Source organism: Raphanus sativus, chromosome 4, assembly GCF_000801105.2.
Source record: "Raphanus sativus cultivar WK10039 chromosome 4, ASM80110v3, whole genome shotgun sequence".
Lineage (NCBI taxonomy): Eukaryota > Viridiplantae > Streptophyta > Magnoliopsida > Brassicales > Brassicaceae > Raphanus > Raphanus sativus.
Genome location: NC_079514.1, coordinates 658557 through 670997, shown reverse-complemented (window position 1 = coordinate 670997; position 12441 = coordinate 658557). Strand labels below are relative to the sequence as shown.

The 12441-nt window shown below is 37.6% G+C and overlaps 3 protein-coding genes and 2 pseudogenes across 4 annotated transcripts in view; 1 reads left to right on the top strand and 4 right to left on the bottom strand.

Moving 5' to 3' along the window:
• The window catches only part of LOC130511957 (nicotinate phosphoribosyltransferase 1-like), a 1980-nt pseudogene extending 1771 nt beyond the window's left edge, over positions 1-209 (bottom strand).
• Positions 1-2569, bottom strand: part of LOC130510598 (uncharacterized) — a 15063-nt gene extending 12494 nt beyond the window's left edge. Inside the window, exon 1 of the mRNA XM_057007061.1 lies at positions 2513-2569. The gene's annotated coding sequence lies outside the window, so the exon portion shown is untranslated. The remainder of the gene's footprint in view (positions 1-2512) is intronic.
• LOC130510597 (uncharacterized) lies at positions 50-2645 on the bottom strand. Its single transcript, XM_057007059.1, has 12 exons — positions 2513-2645; positions 2231-2364; positions 2037-2126; positions 1909-1974; positions 1774-1839; positions 1593-1678; positions 1461-1506; positions 1309-1363; positions 926-1189; positions 724-851; positions 367-639; positions 50-271 (listed from the first exon to the last, which is right to left on the bottom strand). The coding sequence occupies exons 2-12, from the start codon at positions 2246-2248 to the stop codon at positions 209-211; spliced, it is 1155 nt and encodes a 384-aa protein (XP_056863039.1). The 5' UTR covers positions 2249-2364; positions 2513-2645; the 3' UTR covers positions 50-208.
• A 2614-nt stretch (positions 2646-5259) lies between these two features.
• Positions 5260-9888, top strand: LOC130511863 (uncharacterized; annotated as a pseudogene).
• Positions 9889-10498: 610 nt separating this feature from the next.
• Positions 10499-12430, bottom strand: LOC130511862 (nicotinate phosphoribosyltransferase 1-like; the record flags this gene model as incomplete). 2 transcript variants are annotated; one of them, XM_057009633.1, is given in 9 exon segments in its annotated part: positions 10499-10789; positions 10895-11007; positions 11087-11195; positions 11286-11384; positions 11461-11595; positions 11670-11844; positions 11928-12103; positions 12216-12317; positions 12407-12430. In XM_057009633.1, coding segments are annotated over 9 exon segments (1011 nt in total), but the record flags the coding sequence as incomplete, so codon positions are not given.
• Positions 12431-12441: the final 11 nt, after the last annotated feature.

Here is a 12441-nt window from a genome sequence, read left to right as displayed (position 1 = left end):
ATGAATTTTGTATTCTTTCTAAAAAGAACAACAAAATGTACACTGCAAATTGTTCTTGTAAAGCTCTTTATATGTTTCAACAACAACAAAGCAGGTTCTCACCAATAACAAGTAAAATAGTTTTAATGTATTTGATGAGTGAAGATTAATAAAACAACAAAGCAAGAGCTAAAGGATAATGTCTTTTGTCTGTTGTCTGGTGGTGGCATTAGTATGGGCGGTACCTCCAGTCTGATCTTGATGGTCTTGCGCTCGGTACTCCATATCCCCACTGGCAGATTCATTAATAAACAACAGTAATGAATCAGAATCATATTTTTGGATATAAATGAATAATATTTAGATTAGTAGAGTGTGTTGACTCACATCGTCCAAGCTCATGCCTCCTCCATACATTCGACCAAAAGTGCGCATTGGACCACCTCCAGCGTAACCACCAAAATGTTCAGGACGAGAAGAAGAAGAACCTCCTCCACCACCAGCGCCGCTAGGTCCAGCAGCTTCATCAAGAGGTGTTGCTGAATCTATTGCTACCTCTTGTCCACATATTTCATGAGATCTCCTGGCTACACGATCCGCAACACCGTTCTCAGCAAAGGTAACGAATCCGAAACCTCTATGTCCACTTCTCTTTGGATCCTGTTTATAAAAAAAAAGAAGATGAATATTTTTAATGTGTGTTCACACAAGCGTTGTCTCTCTGTAACACTTATATAAGCTAACCTTTGGAATATAGGCATCTTGAATACGGCCAAATCTACCGAAGTAGTCACGGAGATCATCAACGGATGCTTCTTGAGGAAGGCGTCCAACAAAGATCTTGTTACCTATTCCCCTCGTTGGTTCAGCTCCTAAGAGTAACATTTTGAAGATTATTCCCTTTTTAAATATTTTTGAATAGTATATAGAGAGCTGAGAGTCTTACTTCCATAGAAGGAAGCGGCATTGTCATAGAGGGTAGGAGCACCGAGAGCAGCGTATCTTGTAGCTGCAGAGATGTAAGCATCGTAAGCTCCGTAACCACCTGGAGCTCCAAACCCACCTGCTGCAACAGCCACGGGTGGGCGAGGCATTCTAGCAGCTGGAGGTGGCGGCCTAGGATGATCGTCGTCCTTTGGTGTTGCTCGATCAACAGCAACCGTTGTGCCTCCCAGATCATGTGTGTCTTCCATCAATTCCTCCACTGAATCTGAAGTCACAAAAAAAACAAGTTAAAAAACTGTGAAGTTTCTTTCTCATTAGTCCTAAAAAAAAAGTTCTGTCTTAATAATGTTAAACACAATTCTGAAAGGATATTGAAACTCTGACCAGAAGTAGCGAATGTGATAAACCCAATTCCTCGGTGTTCCTTGGATTTGTGGTCCTAATAGACAGACAATGGGGATGAAATCAACTCCTCAAAGTGTTGGCTATTATCACTTATCAGCCACAGAGTTAAATAATGAAAGATTGATTATAACCTTAGGCATGTATAAGTCAGTGATTTCGCCATACTTTTCAAAATGTCTGCATAAGAGTGAGTACACAAAGGAATGATTATATAATACTCTCAACAGTTATTAGAAACCATTCTCTAAAAAAAAAAAGCAAACCTTCGGAAATCAGATTCAGAGACGGAAGGAGGGATACGAGCAACAAAGATCCTCGTCACCTTCTTTGCAGGCTGTCTCATCTCTTCCTGTCACAAATCACATTACACAACAACCCTCTTTGAACTACCACTATAGGAGATTAAAATAAAAAAATCACAAACTTCATGGAGACGAAACGAACCTTGGGTGTAGCAACTTTAACTTCCAAGATTCTGTTGCCTAAAAAGTGTTCACCTTTCAAAGCCTCCTACACGCGAATTCAAACAGTAAGACAGATATATACCAATCGACCAATGCAACTAGAGTCAATTTTCACCTTAGCATCTTGAGATGAAGCAAAAGTGACATATCCAAATCCACGAGATCTTCCGGTTGATCGATCCTAAACATCAAAAACATGTTCAGATGGTGATCATGATTAAAAAGAAAGTCAAAATGACAAACCTTCATGACGATACAATCCTCCAAGTCACCAAATTTGGACATGTAATCCTTAAGCCCATCTGAATCAATCTCCCACGGGATCCCCAGCACCTACACAAAGCACTCATTCAAATCTCACCAAATACAAAAAAAAAATATATATATATATCTCGAAAAATCAAAGCTTCATGCAAAGTAAGAAACCCCAAAAGTACCACAAGCTTCCTTTCCATCAGATGAGATGAGCAACGAGATCTGGATTAGGATTTGAAACCCTTACAAAACTCACAAAACCTCTCTTCTCTCTCCCCCCACCCTCTTAATCTCTCTCTCTCACACTCGTTTCCTCCTGCAAACCACACAATCACATCTCTTTCTCACACAAAAGATTACATCATCAAACACTTATATCATCGTTTTTTTTTTGAGATTATACGGATCCTCTCCGATAACCTCAATCATCCTTAGATTCATTGCGAAAAAACTCACACACTGACCTTACAAATCTCTCTCGCTCGCTCGCTCGCTTCCCTCGGCGAATTCGGACAGAACCTTCTTGTCTGGATTTGGTTCTTTCGAAACTGAAACTAGTTTGCGATAAAACGTTCCGCGATTGGTGACACGTGTTTATCCTAACCAAGCCCATATTGTTATTTTTTAGAGTTTGGGCTTTTAGGTCATACTCTTACTGGGCCTTTTAATGTTTGCTTGTTTTATAATTTTGATCGAGTATCCTCATGTTTGTTTATTACATACAGCTTTCATTATTATGACGCAACCATGTCTTGCTCAAAAATTATGTGATTACGTTTGGTACTGTTTCAGGTTCATTGCCTTTGCAATTGCAGCTCACAGTCAGTTTTTTTTTCTTACGAGCATTCAATGTGAGTGACATTATTGACATCTTTTTTTTCATGGTTCCAGGTGAAAAATATTGCAAATAATCAAGCCGTGGGAAGAAAATTATATACGAAAGTTAGTTTATCGGGTCACTTTTGGGACCAGCTTGCTCAACCACATTCAGTCCTCTTGAAGCTTTATCCTCCACCAGATATACAACAACAAAGTATGCATGTATAATGTATCTGTCTATCACCTGAATATACTCGCTCATTAGTTCGAGGTATTTTTTTGGTTACCAACCAAGTATTCCTCAGTGCAAATACAAATAAATGCTTGCACGGGTCATGATTGTCAGGGTAAAAAATAACTATACTCAAGATCCTATTACACGGGTTTTGGTAAACCAAATACAACCTCCTGGTGCTGATATATATATACGATGTTGATGTGAGCCTCTCTTATATATAAGTTGAAATGTTAAATACATGGTATTGTTTCTTATTGTTTAATTTATTTCCAAACCTTCCAAGAACCCGCGCGCGGAATAACCTTTGAATACAATTCTAATTCAAAATTGGTGAAGGTTGGTGCATCTAAAAATGGTAAACGGTCGATATTAAAATAATAAAAGATAGAAGTCACCATGCAGTGTGATGGTCGTTTTTAATCATTGACCAATACTTGGGGTGGAAACAATCAAATGGTTGTCAAAATAATGTCCGTGTGAGCTGTGAAGTAACTAGACCCATTTCACTTCTACGGTTTCTTTTTATTTTTCTTTTTGATAAAAAATAATTAAGAAATATTTATTGAACTTTTTCTTATATCTCACGTCATTTTATTTTAGTTTTGCATCCAGTTCACACCGTTCTAACTCACCTAAATTTGTACCTAAAGTACAAATCTCTCATTTACTTTGGTTTTAATTCACACCATCGTAGTGAACCACCCTAAACCCACAGTAATACGGACCTAGTTTTAATTTTCAACTTAGTTTTGTTGGCAAGTCACGGAACCTTTGACTATAAGGCATTGGAAAAGTGTCTACATAAATTGAGATTTCTGGTACCATCTTACTTGAATGTTGACAACATGTCTTTAAATTTCTTGTCATACCATAATTCTTGATGTGTCTTGTCGTAATAAGTGGTTTAGGTTTGCTAATTATTGCTTATCGATCAAGTTTCTTTCTACTGAAGCGATATCAGATACGGACCATACGGTATGTGATTAGTTTCTTTAACAAACTCAAGAGAATTAAAAAAACTTAAACTTTGTTTCATGAAAAATCATTTATAATATATTAAGAGAAATCAAAATATTCCTTATTCCAGAAAATGACTAAAGCAAACTATAAAATAAATCAAGATAGTACTTTTTCGAAACCAGAATATATATAAGGCCAGTTACGAAAAAAAAAACACAGAATATAAATTAGTTAATGCCAACTACCAATTTTATGATATTTTTGTAACAAAAAAAACAATACAGTATTAGTAGATGATAAAAATCTTGAGCATGCACATGAATACATGATGTTAGTGGTATACTTTCACACCAAAAAAAATAAATTTAAAAAAAAATAAATCTTGAACACATATATAAACACAGTTTATGCGGGGAGGAAATCACTCATCTTTGACCCAAAAAAAGAAGGAAATCACTCATCACCCCAGCAATACAACCATTTTAAAATTTATTTTAAGAAATGATTGATATTCACAGCCATATAAAAACACTTCACGTTAGGAACAATTTGACAAAATCTTCCATCCGATCTTCGCTACTTAGAAAAACGCGAATCACATGGTAGTTTATTGATACAAACGTGTAGAACTACGAATCCAATTATCAATTGTCCAATATACAAAACTATTTGAAGAAAAACAAGTTAACATCACATATTTATTAATTTTATCAAATAACATAATTGAAATCATATATTTCTATAGTATTTCAAAGTCGGGTCATGATGGTACACGTCTGTACATATGATAAATCATACTGAGATATTTGAACAAATATGTAATTTGTTTATTTGTGTGCCATAATAATATTTCAATAATGGGATTTTATTAGAAGAAATAAATAGAAATTTTTTCTTATTTAAAAAAAAAGAAATAAATAGAAAAGCGCGTGACGGCAAAGATGAAATATCTTACAGCAGTCTTCCTCTTCGTTCTCACTTCTCACCAGCCACGTTTTCTTTTATTGGCCGCTATATGTTCTCGTGGCCAAGAGGAATTACAAAAATAAATAAAACAAAAATATACAGTAATGGGTTTACATCACGTGCATAAATTCCACAAAATACAGTAGTGTTCACAAGAAACTTCGCATACTTTTTCCTTTTTACAGAAAAATGAAAATAAGAAAGAAAAAAATAGAGAGTATATATATCAAAACAGAGGAACTAGGGTTGTAGAAGAAAATATAGACAAACTAACTGTTTTTTTTTCTTTGCTTGAGCTGTAAGTAATGAAGTGGATTCGTGGAGAAACAATAGGTCACGGGAGCTTCTCCACCGTTAGTTTAGCTACTACCTCTGGAAGCTCGACATCGTTCCCTCAGCTGATCGCTGTGAAATCTTCCGGAGTGGTTTGTTCCGCCGCGTTACGTAACGAAAGAGACGTGCTTGATGATCTCCGTGACTGCCCGGAGATCGTGCGGTGTTTCGGAGAGGCAACGACGGTGGAGAACGGAGAAGAGGTCTACAACTTGTTTCTTGAGTACGCTTCCGGTGGAAACTTGAGCGACAGAGTTAAGAACTCCGGCGAACCGTTGCCGGAACGCGAAGTGCGTCGGTTCACGAGGTCGATTGTTAGAGGGTTGTGTTACATCCACGCGAAAGGGTCTGCTCATTGCGACGTGAAGCTTGAGAATGTTTTGTTGTTCGGCGACGGCAACGTGAAGATTTCCGATTTCGGGTTGGCGAAACGTAGGGGTGAGGTCGTGGCTGAGATCAGAGGAACGCCTCTGTATATGGCGCCGGAAGCGGTTAACCACGGCGAGTTTGAGTCTCCGGCGGATATATGGGCGTTGGGATGCTCTGTAGTTGAGATGTCGAGTGGCGAAACTGCATGGTGTTTGGAGGAAGGAGTTACGAACGTAATGTCTCTGATGGTTCGTATTGGTTCAAGTGATGAAGTTCCGACAGTTCCGGTGGAGTTGTCGGAAGAAGGAAAAGATTTCGTGAGGAAATGTTTTGTTAAAAATCCGGCGGATAGATGGACGGCTCAGATGCTTTTGGATCATCCGTTCCTAGCCGTTGATGATGATAAAAATAGTAGTGGTGGTTCATTGAAGTGTGGCGAACAAAAGGCTTCGGCTTCACCGAGAGATCCTTTTGATTTCCCTGAATGGAACTCGGTTCAGTCTCCGGTTACGGTTGGTTCACCGGTTAATTATTCGCCGTTCAGTTGTTTGGTACGTTCGGCGGAGGTGAGGATCAGTGGTTTGGTCAGCGAGAATGTACCTGATTGGTCGGTGTCGTGTGATTGGGTCAACGTCAGATAGTTTAATTAGTGGAGATAGACGAAGTCATAGGAAGGAGATTATTATGGCGTTAATTAAATAATTGACGGTCTTTATTTAATCTTTTGTTAATTAGCTCGTTGACTACTGTAAATAATATCAGATTGTTTTTTTTTTGAAAGAACAGAGTTTTTGCCATTTTTAGTTCTGCTACACAAATCAATGTCTAATAGACTAGAGATTGTTAATTGTTTTGGCATCGACTAAAGTCTCACCAAACCTGTATTTTATGGACTCACAAGCTCACGTGTGAAATATTCCAAGGGGAATGATTTAGCATCTATTCGATTTAATTTTGGGATTAAAAAGGCCATGGATAGGTAAAAATCTGCCTTGCAATGGACGGTTTTTTGGTTTGGTTTTAGTTAAAGTCAACCAACCGAACCTGTGGCCTATAGACTACTAGAAGTTGGCCTTTTAGTCCATATTTTAAACTCAATAATTGGGTTGAAAATTGTGTTATTAGGCCCAATAAATTTGAAGATTGAATTAAGTGATTAGAGTGGTTGAGTGGCGACAAGAAATGCAATAAGGTCAAATCATATCAATATATTGTTTTATTTTTTATAAACCATAGTTTACATTGACGTGGTTAGTGGATACCATTCTGAATTTCTTATGCATATATCACCGAATCTCCTAATAATTTTAGCAACAAAATAATAATCCAACATAGTATTGTACTATTGTTATTTGTCTGGACAAGAGGAAACGTCGAGGATGACTCGGTCTAAATACATGACATATCTATTTTCTATGCAATACATCAACAAATCCACATGGGAGCGATAGAGAATTATATTCTAAACACCAAGTCCATGATTAACATATACGCCCACTAATTAATAAAAAATCATCACTTTAAAACGACCAACAGAATCCGAATAAAAAGAAATTTTATTTAATCAAAGAAAATTCAAAATGTAACAAGTTTCAACCAATCCCCGTGTTTTAATTTAATTAATCATCACCATTAAATCTCTATTATGTCTCTTGAAGAAAAAAAAACTTTTTTGCATTCACTTCACCACCTCTCTTTCTCTCTCTCTCTCTCTCTCGGCAAAAATGGAGGTATGTGGATTCCTCTGTTCCTCTTCGTGATTTCCATAAACCCTAAAACACTTGTTATTTCAAATGCAGGGCTTTGATTTCTTCACGCAACGCTTCTTCCTTCTCATGATCACAGCCTTCTGTTTATCATCTTTTGTTTTAAGTCTCCAGGTTCTTTTCTTTCTCTCTACACCATTCTCTTTGAAATCTCATAACATGTTTTCAAGAACTAATAACAGAGACGTTGAATTTGAATCTATGATTCATAGATGGGGGAAACATGTAGTTCAAGCAGCCGATGCGACGCCGGTTTGAGTTGCCAGAGCTGTCCTGCAAGTGGTAATACCGGGTCTACTTGTACCCGGATCCGACCTCTAAACCCGACTTCCAAGGTATCATATCACTTTCTTTACTGTTCTTTGTTCACTTTTAGTATTTTTCTTGGGGGTGATGATGAATGGAAAATAATGGGAATGCATGTGGTTTTGGTGATGAGTAGGTGAATGGTTTGCCGTTTAACAAGTACTCATGGCTAACGACACACAATTCGTACTCTATCACGAGTGCAAAATCAACAATTGGCTCATTCATCATCTCTCCAAGGAATCAAGAAGACTCCATCACCAATCAGCTTAAGGTCTCTCTCTCTCTCTCTCTCTCTCTTCATTCTCATACTTAGATTCTTTTTTTTGACAAGTTCCGTATTAGAACTATTCTTTTCTAATTTAAGAATTTGACTTACTCTACAAGTTGTTGTTGCTTAGGTTTGAATAATAAGACAATGTCTGCTTTATTAGTTGGTGGCTTTTGTAATGAAACTTTTTTTGATCAAATATCAACTTTATCATACTTTTCCACGTGTAAAAACTAAAACTAACAGAAAAAAACAAAACACAACTCAAAACTCAAGTGCTTGACCTTGTCCCCCCTCCCAATGAATGTTTTGGTTGCAGAATGGTGTGAGAGGGATTATGCTCGATGTCTATGACTTTAGAAACGATATATGGTTGTGTCATTCAGCAGCAGGGTCTTGCTTTAACTTTACAGCCTTTGTAAGTTGCACTTGCATTTGAATTAGCTTCCATAACAAAATAAATTATTTTAGTTGAGGTTTCAACGTGCATTAACGATGTAGCAACCTGCTGTCAATGCGCTCAAAGAGATCAATGACTTTCTTGAGTCAAACTTATCTGAGGTCGTTACAATCATCCTGGAAGATTACGTTACATCTTCACGAGGCTTGACTAAGGTATATAATAGTACATTTGACACATATTGTTTTGGTAGTTTTGTATGCTAAGAACCAATCATGTTCGGTCTTGTGTGAAGGTGTTCAAAGCATCTGGATTGAGTAAGTTCCTGTTTCCGGTTTCGAGAATGCCGAAAGACGGTAAGGACTGGCCTACGGTAAATGATATGGTGAAGCAGAACCAAAGGCTTGTGGTGTTCACTTCCAAGAAGGGTAAAGAAGCTTCTGAAGGTCTTGCTTACCAGTGGGATTACATGGTTGAAAATCAATGTGAGTTTTTTTGTAATGATCTTAGTGAAATCTTAATTAATGACCAGACTTAACAAGACTATAATATATATATGTAGATGGTAATGATGGAATGAACGATGGATCATGCACGAACCGAAACGAGTCACCTCCATTGGATACGAAGTCTCGTTCTTTGGTTCTACAGAACTACTTTATAACCAATCCGAATGCAACGCAAGCATGCGCGGATAATTCATCGCCGCTGATCAAAATGATGACGACTTGTCATGAAGCAGCTGGTAAAAGGTGGCCTAACTTTATCGCGGTTGATTATTACCAGGTGCTATTTTGATATTCTACAAGCTTTGTTTTGTTTAGAGAATGTGTTAGTGCTAATTGGAATGTTTAATGACTACAGAGGAGTGATGGTGGAGGAGCTGCAGAAGCTGTAGACGCAGCAAACGGTCGTCTGACATGTGGTTGTGACACTTTAAGCCTTTGCAAGGTTAGTTTACTTATTCCTTTAGATTAGTCTTTTTTGTTACATTTCATTGAGGTAATAATGATGAATGTGTTATATATATTATTACATATGAACAGTCAAACGCAACTTTTGGAACGTGTGATGCTCCTCCTCCAAAGGCAGCTCCGAAACCAGCAGCAGGAGGAGAGTCTACACGAGATCCGAGCGATCTTCCGGCGGGTAATGCTGTTTCAACAGGAGTTGGATTGGCTTCTCTCTTTATGATCTCTGCGGCGACTCTCTTGTTGTGGTGGTAGTTTGTCATTGAAGCTAATGTTTGTACTAATATGACACAAAATGATTTAGTTTTCACCCACGAAATGAATTATTATTGTGCAACGGAAACAAACTGAGGAATGTTTGTAAAAAAGAGTGTAATGAACTCATAAAGTAGCAAAGCTGTTGTCATGGTTACATATGTATAAGAACTCTGTTTTCTACCACCCACATTGATATGCTAATAACATTTTTCAGAAGCTCTTGCAACACGTTGTGGTACCACATAAGCTCCGATTACGATAATTCATTGAACGGAGGTGACACCACAAAAGTGACTTATTGATGATAGGTAGGCCCAGTGACATTGTAAGCCACAACTTTTGCTCGTGGAAAAGGGGTACCTCTGTTTCCCACAAAAGCTTTCTTTCTTGTTTATTATGTATATATAAACAGAGAGCCTCATTGTTACTTCTTCATCCTCTCTAGAAAACGTTTGCTTCATCATACTAATAAACTTCTTCTTATCTCTTTGGTCTCCTCCTTCTTCCCAAGCTTCACAATCTTTCTCAGCAACATGCTCAAGGATTTTCAGGAGCATAGGAAAATCCAGTATGTATATATGGTTGATCCCACTTTGCTTCTCATAAGTTTTTTTTTTGATCTTGTGTTGTGATGATAATCTGACTCCAAGACCGAAACAACAACAAGTTCTTATCATTTGTTTGATGGTATTGATTTGGTCTTTGGGAGTTGGATTATCATCACAAGACTAGATCTAAAAAAATTAGAAGCAAGAGAGATCAACTAAATACACATTGTGGATTTTCCTCAAGGTGATAAAAGTCTAAGAAGATTGAATCTTCTGAGTTTTATTCCGAGTAAATGTTTGGTGAATACAAGTTCAAAAAAAAAAAAAATAGACAAAGTTGTAAAGAGTGAGGGATCAAGAAGTCGTAAAGTAGCAAAAGCTGATACAATGGGTTATTATATCTTAACATTGACAGAGGCACAAGAGAAGAAAGCTACATTTTGTAGAAAAAAAAAATATCAGTGCAGTTCACCGACAGGAGCTTCGTTGAGCCAGAGGTTGTGGATGAAGTCATACAACTCGGCGCTCACACTAACCTGTAAAGTTTTTAAGTAAAAACAATTAAAGTTTATTTCTCTCTCTGAATACCAAAAAAAAAAAAAAACAGGTTCTCTCAGCTCATGGTGTTGGTGTTTTATTACCTTATAAGGAGTAGGGTTTAATCTTCTCATATGATCAGGTCTCATGTTCTCAAGCTGTTTAATGCAACGGCTTCTTATCTCTTTCAATGGCTCCAGCTCTTCCCTAGCTTCACCTTCACAAACATAATGAGAGTGAGAGTCATTAGCATTTTGTCAGCAAAGTAGTGAGATTGAGAAGTCAGGTGTAATAACCTGCATTTCCACGCCAGTAACATTTAAGAAGCTCTTCCACACGTTGTGGCACCACATAAGCCCTTTTTGATTCATTGAATGGATGACGGCAAAGCAACCTCTCACCAACCTTGAAAATCCAGAAAAAAAAAAGATTCAAAAGGCGCCTTTTAAGACAAAACAAATCTTTCAAGGCGCCTTTTTGCTTTTTTTTTTTTACCTTAGGTGGTGGTTCGTTCTCTCCAGTCATGATATCAACTAGAGGGTAACCTTCTTTTCCGAATAATCTGTAAGTACGCTTCTTACATGGTATAGATACCTGAAAGACCAGATGCAAAAGTTTTATTATCAAAGAAAGAAACTTTTTAAAGTTGAAAGACCAGAGAGTCAAAAACCTTAGTAACATCTTCAGAGAGTTTGATCCGAGGCTGCTTATTGATCTCCACGAGTTTGAAAACACAGCCTAACGCGGCTTGTGAATAGCAAGTCACTAAGTTGGTTCCGATTCCAAAGGCGTCTACTTCATGACCCTAAAGTCACATTCCATCAAAGTAAGGACAGAGAAAAAGACATTTCATAAGGTTAAGGTTAAAGTGAGAGTTACCTGTTTGTTAAGAGCATCCACTGTCTCTTCGTTAAGATCGTTACTAGCGGTAATGATCATCTTACCAAAGTCGGACACATTAAGCTCTCTCTCTACGCCGCAAAAGAACTTCCTGGCCTCAGTAGAGAGGTAAGCTAAGTCACCTGAATCAAGCCTAATGCCTACTGCTTTGTATCTGCATATAACAGCCAATAAAAGTCATGAATCTTGTAAAGTTAAAAGACAAAAAGAGCATCAGTGGAAGTTTTCTTAACACACCCCAGTTCATTAAGTGCTAAAGCAACAGCACAGAAGTTAGGGATTCCACTTTTCATGACATCGTAAGTATCAACAAGAGCAAGAAAGGCGCTGGGGAAAGCCAGTGCGTAGGATGTGAAAGCTGCAAGCTCGCTTTTGTTTGTCTCAGAGAAGATCCCAGACAGTGCAGATGACTTCTATAAATACAGTAAATTTATAAAACAAATACAATAAAAAACTCTACGATGAAACCGGCCGAACTTAGACCAACCAAAGAAATGAATTTATAAAGTTTTCTCATAAGCAAACCTGAATCTTGGATAGGCATGTTTGGACTAGACTGACGAAATCTTCACAAGTGGTTTTCCCATCAGAGCTTCGAAGCGCTTTGTCAACAATCTCATCAAGGCTCTGCAAATTTTTACCAATGTAGAGGATAAATCTTTTTTTACCTTTTTGCTTTCGATGTTTGAGTATTTTAGAGAGTTGGCTTACTATACCATGAATGAGCTGACAAAAGCATGGGAATGTGTAC

What these genes read in the sequence shown, in the direction of transcription:
- LOC130510597 (XM_057007059.1), bottom strand. An exon ending in AGGATTGTATCGTCATGAAG is followed by an intron (nt 1,975 to 2,036) that starts GTTTGTCATTTT and finishes TTTGATGTTTAG; the next exon opens with GATCGATCAACCGGAAGATC. An exon ending in TGCCGCTTCCTTCTATGGAA is followed by an intron (nt 852 to 925) that starts GTAAGACTCTCA and finishes TGTTACTCTTAG; the next exon opens with GAGCTGAACCAACGAGGGGA.